General features: G+C 39.6%; 1 protein-coding gene across 7 annotated transcripts; it reads right to left on the bottom strand.

The window, feature by feature from the left end:
* Positions 1 to 348: 348 nt before the first annotated feature.
* Positions 349 to 17,126, bottom strand: mbd1b (methyl-CpG binding domain protein 1b). Of its 7 annotated transcripts, none has more exons than XM_011475420.4 (18): positions 16,946 to 17,126; positions 15,955 to 16,496; positions 15,594 to 15,734; positions 14,900 to 15,035; positions 14,547 to 14,812; positions 14,373 to 14,455; positions 14,198 to 14,238; positions 13,959 to 14,099; positions 13,798 to 13,872; positions 13,698 to 13,718; positions 13,519 to 13,608; positions 11,719 to 11,880; positions 11,458 to 11,637; positions 11,273 to 11,353; positions 11,120 to 11,200; positions 1,958 to 2,095; positions 1,775 to 1,887; positions 349 to 1,668 (listed from the first exon to the last, which is right to left on the bottom strand). In XM_011475420.4, the coding sequence occupies exons 2-18, from the start codon at positions 16,323 to 16,325 to the stop codon at positions 1,602 to 1,604; spliced, it is 2,187 nt and encodes a 728-aa protein (XP_011473722.1). In that variant the 5' UTR covers positions 16,326 to 16,496; positions 16,946 to 17,126; the 3' UTR covers positions 349 to 1,601. The 7 variants fall into 7 exon arrangements, with proteins under 7 accessions (XP_011473722.1, XP_078803719.1, XP_004069277.1 ...); XM_078947593.1 differs by lacking the exon at positions 16,946 to 17,126 and adding an exon at positions 16,735 to 16,891 and having other exon boundaries at positions 14,547 to 14,809; XM_004069229.5 differs by having other exon boundaries at positions 349 to 1,887.
* Positions 17,127 to 17,352: the final 226 nt, after the last annotated feature.

Raw genomic sequence — 17,352 nt, 5'->3', positions numbered from 1 at the left:
GCGCAGAATCTAAATCTGACAAATATTTTTTTGGTAGCTGATTTGTTTGGTGGTGGTGTCTGTGTTAAAGCAAAAGCTCCCACCAAGCGTGGTCTGCAGAGTCAACGCTGTCCAACATTCAGCTTTTTATACTGATCATCCAGCTGCGTAAAAAGGAGGGGGGGCAACCAAGAATAACTAAAAACCAAAAACTATTTGAAGCAAAGTGAATGAATTTTCAATCACACAAGAATATGAGCCTTTTAATAAATAGTGGTTCAGAGTCTGAGTTTGCAGCCACCGAATTTGATCACGTTTTTGTGATCGTGTTTTGTTTTGTTTTTAAATCAACAATGGTCGATAGAAAACTGAGCCAAACCATCAAATAAGCTTTAATTCCAAAAATGACAATGCTTTACCCTTAAACCTTACACAAACACTTAAATTAGAATTAAAAAAATCTGATTATACGCATATTGCTCAAGATGTCACAATAAAAAGAAATATCACTGAGTTTCTCCATGGACATCCCCTCCCCAAAAAAGGGAGGTGGGTGGGGGTCATAGTGACACATTGAAGTCAAAAAGTAGCATCGATGTGATACTTCTAACTAGAACAGCATTTTCACTTGAAGATTCAGGAAAACCCTCATCTCCACTCTGACATTTAGGGAAGTCTGACAGTCGCAGGAAACACAAGAAAATGATTAGTGTCTCCCAGATTATCATCTCTGGGAATTAATTATTTATAGATGTTTAAATAAAGAAGGATATAAAAACCAAGTCAATTGAATCTTTTTTCTTTTAACCTAGCAGCTACACTTTTATCAATTCATTTGTATTTCAAGTATATCACATTATTCTTATAGGACTGTCAGCAATGGTTACAATGAGATGTTTAATTTTGAGAGCTGCTAATTTATGGATTTTTAATATTATAAATTTGACTGTCTTTAAAAAAAAAAAAAACAGCTGAATAATTTAGAAAGTTGGGCAAGTAACAGCATTAAAAAAGAAAAGGACGTTGATAAGCAACAAGTCTAAACTTAATCGTTTTTACCCTTTGTTTTAAACAGCCGATTGGATCGATGCAGCTGGTGAAAACACAAGTGGGTTGACTTAACCTTTATTTAAGTGCTACAAAACAAAAACTGAGAGCCACAAAATTTGTTTGGGGAGTCACCAGAGAACAAGGGACAATCTTCAGGTTGGAAAAAAGATCAAGCTGTCTCGTAGAAACTACCTACATGAAGATTAATAAGGGGAAGGCGGGAACAAAACAAGGCTGGGTATATCCGTACAACCCCTGGAATGCCTTTGGTGGTTCCTCAGATCAACAGTGAGGTAAGTCTGTGAAATGTCTTTAAGCTCCTTAGAAAAAACAAAAATGGCACAAGATTGCCCCGGAAAAACCTGTAGTGACACCTCATTGAGTTGAAAATCGACAAAGAAATCTGCAGTTCTCACACACATCTTCATTCTTCTTTACCAGGAAATCGCAGGTTGATGCGCGCTCCAGAATGACGGGGCCGTTGTGAGGTAATGCTTCTCGAGAGGGGATTCCATGGCACACGGTGTACTTCTCCAGACCCAACAGCAGGCTCACCACTTCAGTCACGGAGGTCATGCGAGCCGGAAAGCTGTCGTACAGCGGGTGGGTGGGGAGCAGAGGCTGCTTTTGGACGGTGACCTGGTAACAGAAGCCGGGGTCGATCACCACGACGGTGTCGGCCATGTTGGACTGCCTCGAGCACTGGATGAGCTGCAGCTGCGGGCCCTCTACTATTATAGCGTACCATAATATTGGCAATACAGACGATCGCAGGGAGTGCAGGAGTTTGACTAGCTGGTTCTCCGAGTCTGCTCCACTCCCACCGGAGTTTTCAGCTAAACTGAAAATCTGTGTGATCTGAAAGGAACGTAAACATGAATAAGAGAGCTCCGGAGTCGTCTTCAAAACCTTTTAGCCAGACGCTTACCATAGGCAACTCTTCCTCCTCGTCATCATCGTCGTCCTCCTCCTCCTCATCATCTTCTTCTTCCTCCTCATCATCCTCATCTTCAAGCTGACCTTTTCTTGGGAGTGACATCTCTGTATCCCAGTGGGTTTGTGGGAGCTACATAAAAAACATGAACTTATAAGTTGAACTAAATCAGCTAAAAAAATTAAGTAAAAAAAATATAGATGTCAGTCATTGAAATAAACCGTAGAGTTCCTAAGTTGCAGTCTAAGATCAAAGAGATGACAGCCGCACCATTCTACTGTTCCATCATGTAGAATAACTCTGAAAACAAATGTTTTTTTAATTTTTTTTTTTTTTATTAAAAAAGAAAAAGAAAAAGTTGGTTTCTTGTAAATGTCAGTAAAAACACCAACTAGTCCTCAGTAAGGTGAAGCTACATTCACACAACCCACACAATGAAATGTCTGTGTAAACCCGCTTCAATTCTTCTTTTTCTGGAATCCGGTTTTGTTTGGAGTTTTTCCATAGAGAAGGGGGGTCTAAGGCCAGGGATGCCCAGTTTAGCTTAGTCTGTGTAGTTTAGTTTTACCTGTAAAATTCTATGACTTCATGTTCTTTACGATTTCATGTTTACTATACAATTACCGGTATGAAGCCCATTGTTGTCTAAATAAATAAAATTGAATTGAAAAAACAAGAGGATTTAAAAAAATATGAGACAAATGTGTTTTCAAATACCAGATTCAACTAGAGCATAAGAGCTGCACAAGCAAAACAACACACCGTCTAAGAGCTTTGCACCCAAACACGAGTTTGCAATTAAAGATCAAAACTGATTTAGCTCCACGCTTCCCTTTTATTATGCTCCTCATAAAGAAAATCAGCTGCAGACAATTACAGGACCATGCAAAAAGTTTGAGCTTCTCCTTGTTCTTTTACATTTCACTGTCGAGACGTTTTATGACCCTTTAAAAGGATTTTTCACTTTTATCCCTGTTGTTTTTAATTCTTGAGCAACGTGCTTTGAATCATGTAAAATGTCCAAAAAGCAAATCATTTTTAGGATGGGAGCTTCTTTTAGAACTTGATCAATATCTTTTGTTTTTGTTTAAAGGACACACCATGCCAAGATGTGCAAATACCTACACTAACAGCCTTTTGTGAGTTGATGTGGTGAAAAAAAAGGTTCACGTCTGAAAAAGTGTGCTGCCGTTTTTGATAATTGGGCAATCTGCTATTAAAATACATGTCAACATTGTTTCTTTGCCTTTTTTTTTCTTTCATGGAGAAACAAAAGGTGTTTTTGAAAGGCTTCAAGGTTGATAACGATCTGAAAGGAATGAAAATCCAACCCTTCTGTTGATTATTTAACATAAAAACAGGACTTTAAATCTTGAATGTCTGAGGTTAAACAAGGTAATGAGCAGAGACTCATAAATGTGAACCACATCACACTGGCGGTTTCACTTTTACAGTTTTAAAGCTACAATTTGAAACCTCACATAACTAAACAGACCATTTCACTGCTGCCTTCAGCTACAAACTTCATCTATTGTCTCAGAGGCCACATCTGGACGGCATGTGCTTCAGATAAATTTGTTAAAAAATGTCAAACATTTTCCAAAAAAAAAATATTTTTTTTAAATCAGCTTTTAATCTTTTTACCATTTGAAGTCCTGGAAAGTGACAATTTGCTCTCACGTCTTGGTAATTTTCAATACATTTAAATAATTTATTAGAAATATTATTTCTGAAAAAGTGATTCATCTTAGAACATTTTTGTATGTACAAAATTGTAAACCAAAGTTTAGAAAGCTTTGGCCATGCGACTAGACAGAAACAACAGCGTTACAGCTTTGCTGTTGTGTCTTGAAGGTTTCTAATCTGATCGAGCAACTTGGACGAGAACGAGATGAAAGGAAGACGAGAAGCAGGTGAAAAATAAGAAGAGAGCATAAAAACAAATCAAAGAGTATGGCATTAAGCAATGCAGTCAATTTTTTATGCAATATTTTCCTTTAAAAGTGTAATTATCTTATACTTTCAAGGCATTTTTTAAAAATAATAATAATAACTAACAGACTTTGTTGCAACAAAATTTGCTTGATTGAAAGAAATGTGTTTACATTTATAGGATTTTCTGCATTTGCACGTCTCTTCACCTTCCTATGATTTTTTTGTTCATTTTTCCTCAAAATAAAGTTTTATTACATTAGTAGGTTACAGCATCTTTAATTATTGAGATGAAAACTTTTGGAGGTCAAAACAGTTCTGTGTCACATTGACAGCAGTTTTCTGTCCCTCTTGGCTGAACTTTCTACTTAGAGTTGGTTGGAGCCTCTACTTTTGGGGCGGCTGCTGTGCAGCGGTAGGGCGGTCGACCCACGATCGTAAAATTGCAAGTTCGATTCCCGTGCCCAAGGACCCATCGCCCATGAGTCGATGTGTCCTTGGGCAAGTCACTGAACCCCACCTTGCCTCTAGTGGGAGGATGGCGCCAGCGTTTGGCAGCAGAGCCGCCACCAGTGTGTGAATGTGTGTGTGAATGTGTGTGTGACTGGGTGAATGGGTCTGTGACTGTAAAGCGCTTTGGGCCTTGTAGGTAGAAAAGCGCTATATAAGTATACACCATTTACTTGGAGCTGCATAAACTGGATATTTTACAACCCCACTTTACTGAATGAAAGGGGACTTGGCTCATCATTTGAGAGGGGACCTGGTTGTAGACAAGAAGGTGCCCAGACATCATTAGCCGGAAACTTAAATTCTACAAGATTTCAGAAATGTGGCACCTTTACTTATGTAAAAAAACGGTTCAATGTGCAACATGAGCTCAAATCGGGGGAAAAAAAAAAAACATAAATCGATTTATTCCTTTTAAGTGAGGTGGTGTTATCTGCAAACCAACTGGGATCATTTTGCCCTGCGGTGGACAGACGAACTATCCAGGGTGTATCCCACCTTCGCCCAATAGTGGCTGGGTTAGGCTTCAGCGACCCTGTGACTCCAAGAGGGATTAAGCAGGTTTGGAAAAAGGATAGACAGCTTTTTGTATATCCCCTAAATATTTATAATATAGTGTTTTTCAAGCAGTGTGTTTTTACACCAGTACACTTAATTGGTGTGAAAACATTTACCACTTCTTATTTCAGTTCAGTTCAGCTCAGGTTTCAGACTGAGTAGTTAGACACATGAGACATCATAAAACATGTTTTTTAATTTAATTATTTTTTAATAGAAAGTTTGAAAAAACGTATAGGTTGCTTGGATCAAATTGACAGGAGCTAAACAGAAGTAAGGAAAATGTAGATCCAGAGCGCCAAACTCCAGTCTGGACCAGAACACGGGTTTCTGAATCTGCAGTTCCCACACAAGGATCAACATTGTTGCCAACTCCAAACACTAACACAACCTCCTCCCACATTCCCACAAAACTTGCTCTCCTATTCATAAATATGAGTGAGGTTCCTTATCAGAAGATTTGCTTCTTAAAGGGCCTTAAAGTTCATTTCAGAGGAGAGAAAAGCTTTTGATGATGCCCTAGAGCAGGGATATCCAAATCAAGGACTTAGGGGTCGCTGACCTGCTTCTTCTCCAAACAAACAATCTCATCAACAGAGCTTCTCATTAGAGGTGCACTCCTGCTCCAGGTCATCAACAGCAGGTAGGATTGTGATATAGAAATCAAGCAGAACGGCACCCCTAAAGGCCTTGCTTTCGACACCACTGATGGGGAGCGTTATAAGGCTCCGTCTGATCCTGACTTTGAAGAAAGGAATGAGCGTTAGTTCAAAAAGTCTAGATGAGCCACAGAACATCTGGACAGCCATGAACCCAGAGTGAAACAAAGGGAGGCTCCATGAACAGCTGGGAAAGACTTTGACACAAAAATTCCAGAGATAACATTTTGGAGGAATGCCAAGCGCTACAGCCATCATGCATCGACTTTAGAAGAAGCATCATGGTGCTTCATCCAGTCACTGCAGATTCTGAGGTGCCAACCTTTGCGCTTGGTATCAAATGTCTGACACTTTTGTTTTTCAAGAGATGTTGGTAAAACTCCTGACCATTTCATTCTAAGGTGTAGCAAAAAAGGAATGTGAGGATATTGCAGCACACAATACTCTGCCCATCATGTGATGGATAGCCTGGTATGGGAGGTTAATGTGCTCAATATTTCAATACAAGGCCTGCATTGATCAAACTAAATCAGAATAATAATTCCATGTCACTGTTTCACTGTTCAAGAGAATCTCCCAACCTCCTGATCTACTGGAGTGCATTTTGTAATTTTACGTCTCTTGACAAATATTTCATGGATTCATCAGCACCTTGATTCAAATTCTAACATTTTGCTCTCTAGGCCAGCTGGTTCTGGACTACTTACCATTCTCATCCTCCCTAATCAGAGCTGTTTTTGAGACCACTTGTCATAACAGGCTCATTTAAATCCTGCCACTCAGGCGACATTTTCATTTTTCAAGTCCAGTCCTATTGCTTTTACCTCAGGTGTTCCCCAGGGAGCAGTTCTGGGGACCCATTTCTTTAAAATTTGTTTACCTCAACAATATTTTGTGTACATGCACCAAATATTTTCACTGCTATTTGGATGACACCTAGCTCTTCCCCCTTTTTCTCCCCTGGACTACTCAGCAGAAATAAATATTGTTTTTTTTTTAAACTTTACTGTCATAGAACTAAGGTTTGGAAGCTTTTCTGGAGCATAATTAGTAGTAAATGTGTAGCAAAATTCAATCAGAAATGTCTAATTTGACCCCCCCCTTGAAATGCTGACTGGTATTGAGTTTTGCTACACTTTTTGCGGGGTGAATTTGAAAACGAAAAATGCAATCCCCTCCTTGCATTTTCACTTTAATTATGTCACAGAATGAGCGATGTTAAAGAAGAAAAATGAAGAAGCATTTTAAAAGACTGACATTTAATTTTATTTGAGTCATTTGGTGCATTTACATTGTGAAAATGAAAAAGCATTTCTGTAAATCCATTTTAATTTTATTAATTAGATATTTAACTGAATTTTGCTACACATTTACAGGAGAACTTTTTGAAAATGAAATGTCAGTTTTCCATTTTCATTATCATTTTAATTAAGTGACAGAATAAGCGATGTTGAAGAAGAAAAAGAAAAAGCAGTTTGGCGGATTGCTTTTTCTTTTTAATTTTGAGTCAACAAATGCAGCTTCATTTTGAAAAAGATAAAGCATTTCTGCTATTGACTTTTATTTTTAATTATGCTCCAGAAAAACTTCCATACTAAGGTTCTCCTCTTTGGTTCCAAATGAATGTTGACTAAAAAAAAATGAAATAAAAAAAAGGGGATTTTCTTTCCAACTTAGGTTAAAGGGCCTATATCGATACAAACTATTTTTTAAAAATGAAATACGAGTTATTTTCGGAGCTCATTTCCTACCCAGATTTAAGATGGTGCTATCTCTGAGGCTCCGCCTTTCGCTCCTTGTGGGTGTCGCTCATTTCATTACGTCAACCTAGAGTCGGCCTCAGCAGCGTGTCTGAATTTCACCCCCAAACCGGACAACATTCAAACTTTTGCAAAGATGGATGTGCATATTGTGCATAAAAGGAAAGCGGTTTGTCGATCACAGAAAGCTCCGCGGAGAAAGTGCGTGTGCCTCCCATGTAGACTAGGGTCATTTGGAGTATAATTATGGCCCGCAGCAGCAGTCACTGACTGCAAGGACCATATTGTTTTCGCAGTTGGAACGACGACTTCGCCGCCTTTCAGCGAGAATTTGACCCCCGCCGCATGCTCGAAAAGTCACCAAAACGTGCACACACCTGGGATAAATTGCAAATGAATTTTCCACAAAGTCAACGTCACCCCCCCGAAGACGATGACATCACGGCCAGCGATCCCGTCAAAAAAATGAATGGGCCGAAAATCGCGTATGGGGCTGAACCAAATGTACTTCAAAATACGGCCGCCAAACCAAGACACACGTGTCGTGGATATCCCAAAGATGTTTTGAAAGCATTATGGGACGGCCACACGACCTACGGCTTGGCGGCCATTTTGTGGCGAACTCTGAGAATTGGCGATTTTCGTGTTTTCCCACAATATGGGGAAAAGACACTTTTGTTTGAACGATTTTCACGCAATTGCACACACTTGCTGCCAGCTCCAGTCTACAAACACCCCAGAAGTGTCGTTGACCTTTGACCTTGGGAAAAGGCCGCCATCTGGAATTTTCTCAAAAAAGCACCTTTAGCACCAGATACCAACGAAAACTCGTCGTTGGAATTTTCATCAATCGTCTCGTAACTTTTCGGGCACCAACGGCCAGCTACTCTGGACAAAATGTTGGAATTAGAAGTTGTAGATTTTGAACGGCGTGCGCGTGGCGAGCTAGCAACCGTTGCCATCTTGGCTAGCTCTCACATTTTTCATCGGAATGTCGTGAAGAGGAAATATGCGATTCCTTGGCCCGCGCTGAACAAAACGATGCTACGCACGACAAGATCGATAAAGGAATGTGGGCGTGGTAAGCAAAAAACCGTCGCAAAAAAATGTGCCGACTCTGCAAAAACGAAAAAATTCGGAACTTTTTTTTTGAGAATCGACTAACGAAACCAATAACCAAGGTTGGGCATCAATGGCAAGCTACTGTGGAAAAAATGTTGGAATTAGAAGTTGTAGATTTTAAACGGCGTGCGCGTGGCGAGCTAGCAAAGTGGCGCACTGTTATAACTCCTATGTTTTTCAAAGGACTACTGTGAAATTTGAATGCATGCAATGATGCCTGAAACTGCATACATTGAAAAAAACTGGATATGGACATATAAGGAATGTGGGCGTGGTTTGCATAAAACCGCTGTTGCTAAGGACGACAAAAAGTTTACTTTTACCGATATGTCCGAAACTGACGTCAATCTGTTCGTCCTCCTGAGGGGACCAAAACATAAAATGGTTGCTATGGAGATAAAAACAACAGAAAAGCCGCCATTTTTAAAAAAGTGTTTTTTTTACTAACTTATGACGTATAGCTCTCACCAATGGAGGAATGTGTTTTTCTGAGTCAGTTGATGATGATGCTTGCTATGCTAGCACTTTTAGCCACATTAACATAGCTAGCATAGTTAGCATAATTAGCATTTTAGGTAATGTGTTTTTCTGAGTCAGTTAATGATGCTGATTACTACGCTAGCACTTTTATCCATATTAGCATAGCTAGCATAGTTAGCATAATTAGCATTTTGAACAATGTGTTTTTCTGAGAGAGTTGATGATGCTGATCGCAATGCTAGCACTTTAAGCCACATTAGCATAGCTAGCATAGTTAGCATAATTAGCAAATGCAGCCTTGACTAGCTTTTAATTTGTGGGCTGTTAGGGCGGTGAGGTAGGCGTTGTGAGTAGAGTTGGGCGTGGAAGGCGGGTTGCGTCTGCGGGCCATACAACGCCGCTTGCGGCTTTAATTTAAGGTATAATGACTCTTGTTTAAATCAAACTGTTGCAGATAAATGGACATTATGTTTGGTCGTTTTTGCCATTTGTTCATGTTTTGCAAGTTATATAATCATCATCCCAATATTGATCACTAATATCGCAAATCACGCGTTTTCCTCAGATCATGCAGTCCTAGGCACCACTAAATACGAGTACCTGACCGGTCAAAGTTCAAACTGGCTCAAGTTTTAACGCGCATTCAGTGGTCAGGCTTTTTGCACGCAGAGCCCTCGTAAAAACTTGCGTAGCTACACGAGTTTTGAACATGGAAGCACAAAATGTGCATTTGCATGGACATTTCATGGGAAGTGGCCGTTTGAACACGTCTGTCTTTTCAGTTTCAGATGAGTAACAGTCCCTGGTCTGCATATTTTCACCCATGCAACATTCACTGCTTTCCTTACCCCCCACTAAAACTCCTCTCTTTTTGGAAGCTTATTCATAACCAAATCTCCTCCATCCATCACATAACTTCAGGTTTCCAGCAGCTCCACTGTAAAGCTCCCAGTAAAGTTATGAATTGACTTCAGCATTTTTTCTGCTTACTTTCAAGACTATTTACAACCTCACTTCTCCATATCTCTCAGCTCTCCTCTGCCTTTCTACTCACTCTCGCATACTTACATTCTCCTCATCTATTCACTTGTCTGTCCATCAGACCACCATGAGGAGCTGAGTTTCAGCCACTCCGCTCCCTTCTTTCTAACATAAGAAATGTTCAATACAATAAATGTTTAATCCTAACTTCATAATAGTCGGTTTGGATTTTCAGTCAGTTGCCATAATAGCAATCTCAGTGGTTCACATGTTTGTCTGGTTTAAAGGTGATATGCTATTACCTAAAATGTTGTGTGATGAAAAATAACCATTAAACATTATGATTTATTATTACCGTTAATGAGAATGGGGCGTTTCTCTAGATGTGAATGATTACTGCAGCTCAGGTTGTGTGAGATGACCCGAAATTGTAAAATTTATTGAAAAAAATTATTGAATAATTAATTAAAAAGTAAATCTAAAAAAATTAAAATAAATCTGTTATGTAAAAACTTTTTTTTTTTATCTTTCATATCTTGATTTAATTTTTTTGAGGGGGGGGGGGGGGGGGGGGGGGGGACTAAACTGCTTTGAAACAGGATAAGGTAAAACTATTTTAGGCATCATAAATATTTGACTTTATTAAACATAAAATGACTCCTGGAAAAAAAAAGATGAACACCACAAGAAGACATGGTAAAGAATCACCCAGAAGACCTATGAGGCGTTTACTGGCATTTCAGTGAAAGGTTAAAGTCGGCGTTGTTGACGGACGTCATATTTTACTGTAATTAGTGAGAAACGTGTTTCAAATAGCATCGGCAAGGGAATTTCATTTTAAAAACAAAAGAACGGGGGCAGATTTCTCTAAAAAGAGAAGTATTGTCACTCATTTTTCAAAATGTAAATTGAAATAAGAGAAAGCGTATTAAAAAAAAAGCTGTGGACATTTACCACTAATTAAGCATAAAAGAGAAGCTAAATGATGTGTATATAGTTCACCATTTTAATTTTACAGTAAAAGAATAAACAAATCCACACCTTTTCTTTATTCTTTTGATGAGCCTGGAGAACTACGACACATGATAGAAACAGAACTTGTTTCTATTAACACTCACTGGTGCCTAATGAAGATGAAACACTGAGAAACTTACAGTTTGAGCATAGTTATGGTTGCTGATATGAGGAACTCTGTCTGGAAGTCCATTCTGCAATCCCAAATCTGAGAAGTTTATCTGCAGAAAGGCAAAACCAGTTAAGAATCTGATATAGAAAACAGTGTTAAAGTCCAAAAGCTGCTTTCAGACCTGCATAGACAACTGGGGGTTTCTGATATTCATGTCAAACGAGTGTCTGGGCCCTTTGCCTGGCTCAACGGTCCAACTCTTCTGTGAATTTAAACAAGAGCAAAGCAAAGAAATCATTATTGAATTCTATCATGTCATGAAGTTCAAGTTCTCAACATCAACAAAGAAAGTTGGTGAACACTCACAGGTTGTAAATTGTTGTCTTCGTCCTCATTGTCACTCAAATCAAATCCACTCTGTGATCCCTTGTATGAATTAAAGTTGGACTTCCGACTGTACGTGTAGTGAGGTCTGGAGCGGCCCGCCAGCAAAGGTCCGTCTGATCCATACTCACCTATTCCCATCTGATAGGGCAACAAATGTCTCTGTCAAGCATAAGGACAGCACATTTTCAAACAGCAACTTCAACGTGGGTGGTCAGTGAAACCAGATGGGTGGACTCTTACCATCGCCTGCCGCTGACACTGCCGTAGACGGCACTTTTGCCTCTTCTTGTTGCTGCCTCCAAACTTGGGTTTGTCGATGCAGAAATCGCATGTGCCGCAGTCTTTCCTGCAAAGGCAGGCCTTGCATTCGCCACAGGAACGTCGCTTCCGCTTTCTGTGCCACTGCAAACAACACAGAGTTCACACATTTACAGAAACGGTTGCTTTTCTAAAACCCAGAAGCATCCACCAGACAGCTAGCTGGAGAGCTAGTTTGGGCTGATTTACACCACTGCATCAATCCTTTGCAATGCTTGGGGACCACTGTGGATGCAGCTTCTCAGTCATGAAAGCCCATTTCAGAAACTTCTTTATTCCTGAGCTAATCTGAAGGCCAAATGAAGTTTGGAGCAGAAAGCTGCAGACTATAGAAAAACCTGCAAGCAAACCCATTCTTTCATAAATGTCTGGAAGAAAAGGTCTGCATGCCTGGATGTTTATTTTATTATTTAATACACTTATTATAATGGAAATGACTTAAACATCTGAATGAAGTTTGTTTGGCACAGTACTTTTATAAAGTATTACAAATAATATATGTATAATTTGTATTTTTTGCCTAAGAGGAGCAATTTTGTTCCTTTAACATTGTTCCTTTCTTCTCCACTTGAGGGCGTGTTTTATTTTATTTCAAAGCTCCTCTAAGGAGGCGGCAAGTGGCTCAGAGCAGGTCGTCCAACAACCGAAGGGTTGGCGGTTCGATCCCCACTCCCCCCAGCCAGCTGTCGTCTCCCAAGCGCGGCTCGTTTGCAGCTCAACGCTCCTCCAGGGAATGGGTCAAATGCGGAGAACAATTTCCCCATCGTGGGATAAATAAATAAAGTCAACTTAAGACTGGCTGTTTTAAAGGGATGTGATTGGATGATGCCATAAAATCTGAACATTAATGACCGGAACTGACAGTTTAGGAGCAAAGGAACATAAATATACTGAGCAAGCAGTGAGTTTCTGGGGTCAGTTTTGTATAAATCCACTTAACAATTCAAAGTTCTTCAGGAACACTAGAAAACTCTGAAAAATGAAAGTGAGCATAATACTGGCTACTTTAATATTCTTAACTCTGCACAGAATGATTGACAGCCAATCCTTATGTGCTGCTGGCAGAACAAGTGAGTAATCAGATTACTTTTACTGCACTCTTCTGCAGAGAGGTGGACAGGTTTTGGTGCACTTTAACTGTCTGAATAAACACGTCATCCTCCGTTAACGATTGAAAGCGTGTTTGCTCTTCAACATCTTTGTAAAATCCAAGGAAACTGAGTGTTGGGAATGGCCAAGAGATAGAGACTTGGACTTGAGACTTGGAGTTGAGTCACACTTTAATCTCACATTCGCTTCGACTTGAGACTTGTCCTTTACCCATTGATGCATAAATGTATCTCCAGCCATGGAAAACAACGCCACTTGTGTTTTTGCTTTCAAATAGATGCCAAGTTAAGGTAAGTTTGGACGTATTTGCATCAATAGGAGTCAAGAGGTCAAAGATGCGAGGCTTGAAGTTTGTAACCAATATTCATTTGATTATTCTTTTTTTCTTTTATTCAGAAGTTCAATGTCAAGTTTAGAAATGGCTCTTTTTCCAACCCTTTTGCAGAAATATCCACTGTTATTTTGTCCCTCAAAAGGCTGGGGGACAAAATGACAATATGTGACAGTATAATAATCATTTTACTTATTAGTTTTAAGACTTTAGACTTGTACTATTTACGTATGTGAATAGGACAGCTTATTTAGAAAAAAAAAGAAAAAAAACAAACTCACATCTTCATCATCATCTGTTGACATGTCATCGTCATCAATGTCCACATTCATTGAGAGGTTCTCTGTGTCGCTGCTTTTCAAACTTGGGTGCTGAGAATGGAAAAAAAAATAAAAAAAACATACTTTTTTCTATAAGTAAGTTATGGAAAACCACTAAATTACAAAAAATTTAAATTTACCTGTGAATCTCCAACTTCATTCTACAAAAGTGAAAGATTTGCATTAAAAATCAGATTCAGCTTTTCAAAGTAAAGCCTTCAGTGATGACAGCTTGGTTACCTGGAAACTGGAGCTGTCGTCACACATGTCTGAAGCTGTGATGTAAGGCTGCTGGACGTTCCTCCTTGCTGGGCTCTAGAAAAAAACAAAAAACGTACATTTGACTACCGGTACATCCAAAAAAAAAAAATCTAAACTGTAACGTGGAATACTAGGCTCACCTTGCGAATAGGACAAATGCATCTGCGTTTCCTGCATATGCGCTTCCTGGACTCGGGGCTCTGCAGTCCATGCTTGCAGTTAGCACACTGCCCACAGTTGATAGTGTTGTGACAGCCCACACACTGACCACAGGGAATCCACTACACAGGAGCAACCAGAATCCATGAAGCGTTTACTTTTAAAGACAGTCCCATGACTGGACCATGATGGTAAATTTAGAAGTTCAGTGATGAGTTACCTTCCTGAAACGAATCATTGGATGCTCTTTTGTCTTTGATGCTGCAGGGATTTAAAACAAGCAAAAACAAAGTGCCGTCACAAACCATGTTATTTTAAAAAAAACAAAACATATCAGTTCAATTTCATGTGAAGATATTTTTTCTTAAAAAGGCACACTGGAACAGAAAACACACCCCAGCAGGTGGGACAGCAGGGCCTCTTCCTCTGTTTGTCATACCATGTACCTGTGAAGGAAATACCACACTTGGCACAGACCCTGCAGGGAAAACCAACAGCTCTGAGTCCAAATGTTTTAAGTAGACATGCTAACGAGGTTCAACTGCAAAAAAAAAAAAAGATAAACTCACAGAATGCTGTCTTCAGACCCAAACTCTCCTTTTATTGAAGGAAGCGGTCGTGATGATGTGGGGAAAGGGAGTCGGATTTTATCCTCTGTCCTCCCAAAGTCAGTGCGAGAACTCTGTTTTAAGATTCCTGTGGAGCTGTTGAGCAAAAAACTGTTCTGCTGTTTAGGCATGGTGCTCGGGGTGAGTCTGTGAAAGGAGTCAGGAGTGTCCGCCCCCTCCCTGTCTAACCAGCTCGACTCTGAAGAGGAACGCTCCCGTGGTTTCTTCTAAAGCGACAAGAGAAAATGTTAAACTAAGAGCTTGAAAAAACACAAAAACATAAAAAATGTTCAAATAGGAAACATGGACAATACTTTCACTCTATTCCGGATTCTAATTGGTTGCCCTTCTCCCTCGAAGAATTTGCCCGTCTTGAATTCAAAATGTGTCAAGTCAATTGGGAGCACCGAGGCCAGTTCTACTCTGCTTCTTACTCGATCTCCCCGTGGACTAAAGAATAAAAACAAAAAATAAAACAAAGGTCTCCTAATGTATAGCATTCCAATAAGGGCAGCTCTTCTTCACATGTTTATTTTAAGGTAAATCAACTGGTTAGACAAATTGTAGAGAGAAAAAAATCTGCAGACACCATACTTTTATAAAATGTCTTGAGGTAATTTTGCAGCAGCTCAAATGTTGAGTATCTATACATTTAAATCAGAACATATATGATAGTTTTCTAGTTTTATTTTGCTGAATTTTTTATTATATTATTATTCCAGTTTCCTGTTAATATTTTTCCCCAATAACTTTTTAAAAAAAAAAGAAAACGAGGACAGATTATTTAAAAGCAGACTGGGGCTAGAAAGGTTTTTCCATCTCAAGTCATTTTTCAACGTTTCTTTGTAAAGTTTGTTTATACTTTGCTGACTTCCTATTTACAAAATATACAATAAAACAAAACATGTGGGCCTTCAAAAATACTGGGATTAACAAGACTGATTTGAAGCGAGTTCACAACTAACATTTTAAAACACAGCTTTGTGCAAGTGGAAAAAATGTGTCTACCTCATGTAGTAAACGTCTTTCTGGCCAATGCTGGAGCCAGAGCGTCGGACAACCTCTTTGCGTTTCCAACCCTCCCCGAGTGCCGGCCACTCCACCCATCCCTCATCCGGATGCGTTCGCCTACGGCGAGGGGCTTGAAGCCTAAAAATATACATTTTTTTTTTTTTTTTTACCAAATGGAACAAAAAAAAGAAGACAGAGAAAGAGCAGTTTTGCTGGATTCTATAGAAACCCATTATGCTGTGTTTACATTACAATGACAAACATTGGAGTTTCACGCTTCTCTTTCAGCTTTGGAATAAGACAATGATTAATATTTTAAACAATTAGAAATCAAAAACAGTAGTAATATTAAACCTACTGAAACATCTTTTTCCTGATCTTCTCGCTGCCTGCAACACTCTCACTCCTCTCACTTTCTCCTGCCAAGCTCTCTTCCTCTGGATCATTGCCACCAAAACTATGGGCATCATCATCTTCGAGCGGCTCAAACCAGTCCACTGGTGGCTCAGTCTCAACCGTTTTTGTCTCCTCTTCGACTCTTGTTCCAGTTTCTCCCACAAAAACGGGGCTTGAGCTGAGGTTTTGTTCAGTGGCATCAGTAACAGCAGGGACTTCCACAGAAGGGTTTTCTGCTTCAGGCTTGCTGATGTTCTCTGTGGTGGTTTCCCCCTCATCTTTCTCCACAGTCTCACTGGCTGGGACCTGGTTCTGAGCCCTTTCCTCGTTCATTGATGCTCCAGTATGGGCATAGGGTCCAGAGTAATGTCCTGCCGACAATTCCAAGATCCTCCCCACTGGAGTTGCAGAGGCTAAAGGAATGTCATCTCAACCACTTCTTCTTGACATCTGTGTTTCTGGGGTTTGAGAGGGCAGATAAACGGTGGTGTCAGGTAGTACTTCCTGGTGAAAAGCGAAAGGAAAAAACGAGTATGTAAATGAGTGACACACAATTCTCAACCGAAGTTAACAAATTAAATCTAAAAGCTGCGCCACAATAATTCTAACGTGAAGAAAACATAAATTCGCTGCTTATTTATTAGCTAGCATATAAATGTAGCTATTGTTAGCAAGCGTGCATTACATTAGCAACAACTACTACTATGGTGCTAAAACCGATCAAATTTGGATTCTCACTTACAACTAACTCAGAATGCAAACGCTCAACAGCACAAAAACAACCGCAGCTGCCATTTATACGAAGCAAAACACTGGCTACAGCGAGATCTTGATGCTAGCTTTAGCAACCCTCCTTGGTGAGCTTTTATACTGAAAATATTCATGGGCTGACAGCTGTATTTTTGGCGCCATTGCATTTATATGTGACAAGATAATTTGATGTAAGCACACACCTGTTTAAAAATATCTCCCAGATGCTTGCCACTCTCATCACAATATGTAACTATCTGCTATCCTTCAATTCATTGGATCGGGCTAGGCTAGTTCACCACCATGCATTTAGCATTTCCGCCGGAAACAGTTAAATGAATCAAAGATGGCCGAACGATAAAGACGAATCCTCCGCGAACCTGCTGAATTCGTCACAGTACCAACGGTTGACAAATATATTTTTTCGGGTTATACCCCGAAACAAATGTTAATCTGTTTTTATTAACGTTTGGGTTATTCACGTTGTTTTAGTTGAGAGATTTGGAAAAAAGGGTGACGGAAATTATTTTAATCAACAACTAAATTGAAGAGAAGCTATCTTGCTAATGAACAAATAAGAGAAAAGAAAGTAGTGATGCATCTTTAATGG

This window comes from Oryzias latipes, chromosome 5 (assembly GCF_053564925.1).
Source record: "Oryzias latipes strain Hd-rR chromosome 5, Olatipes_Hd-rR_3.1".
Taxonomy (NCBI): domain Eukaryota; kingdom Metazoa; phylum Chordata; class Actinopteri; order Beloniformes; family Adrianichthyidae; genus Oryzias; species Oryzias latipes.
This window is presented reverse-complemented; position numbering and strand designations above follow the sequence as displayed.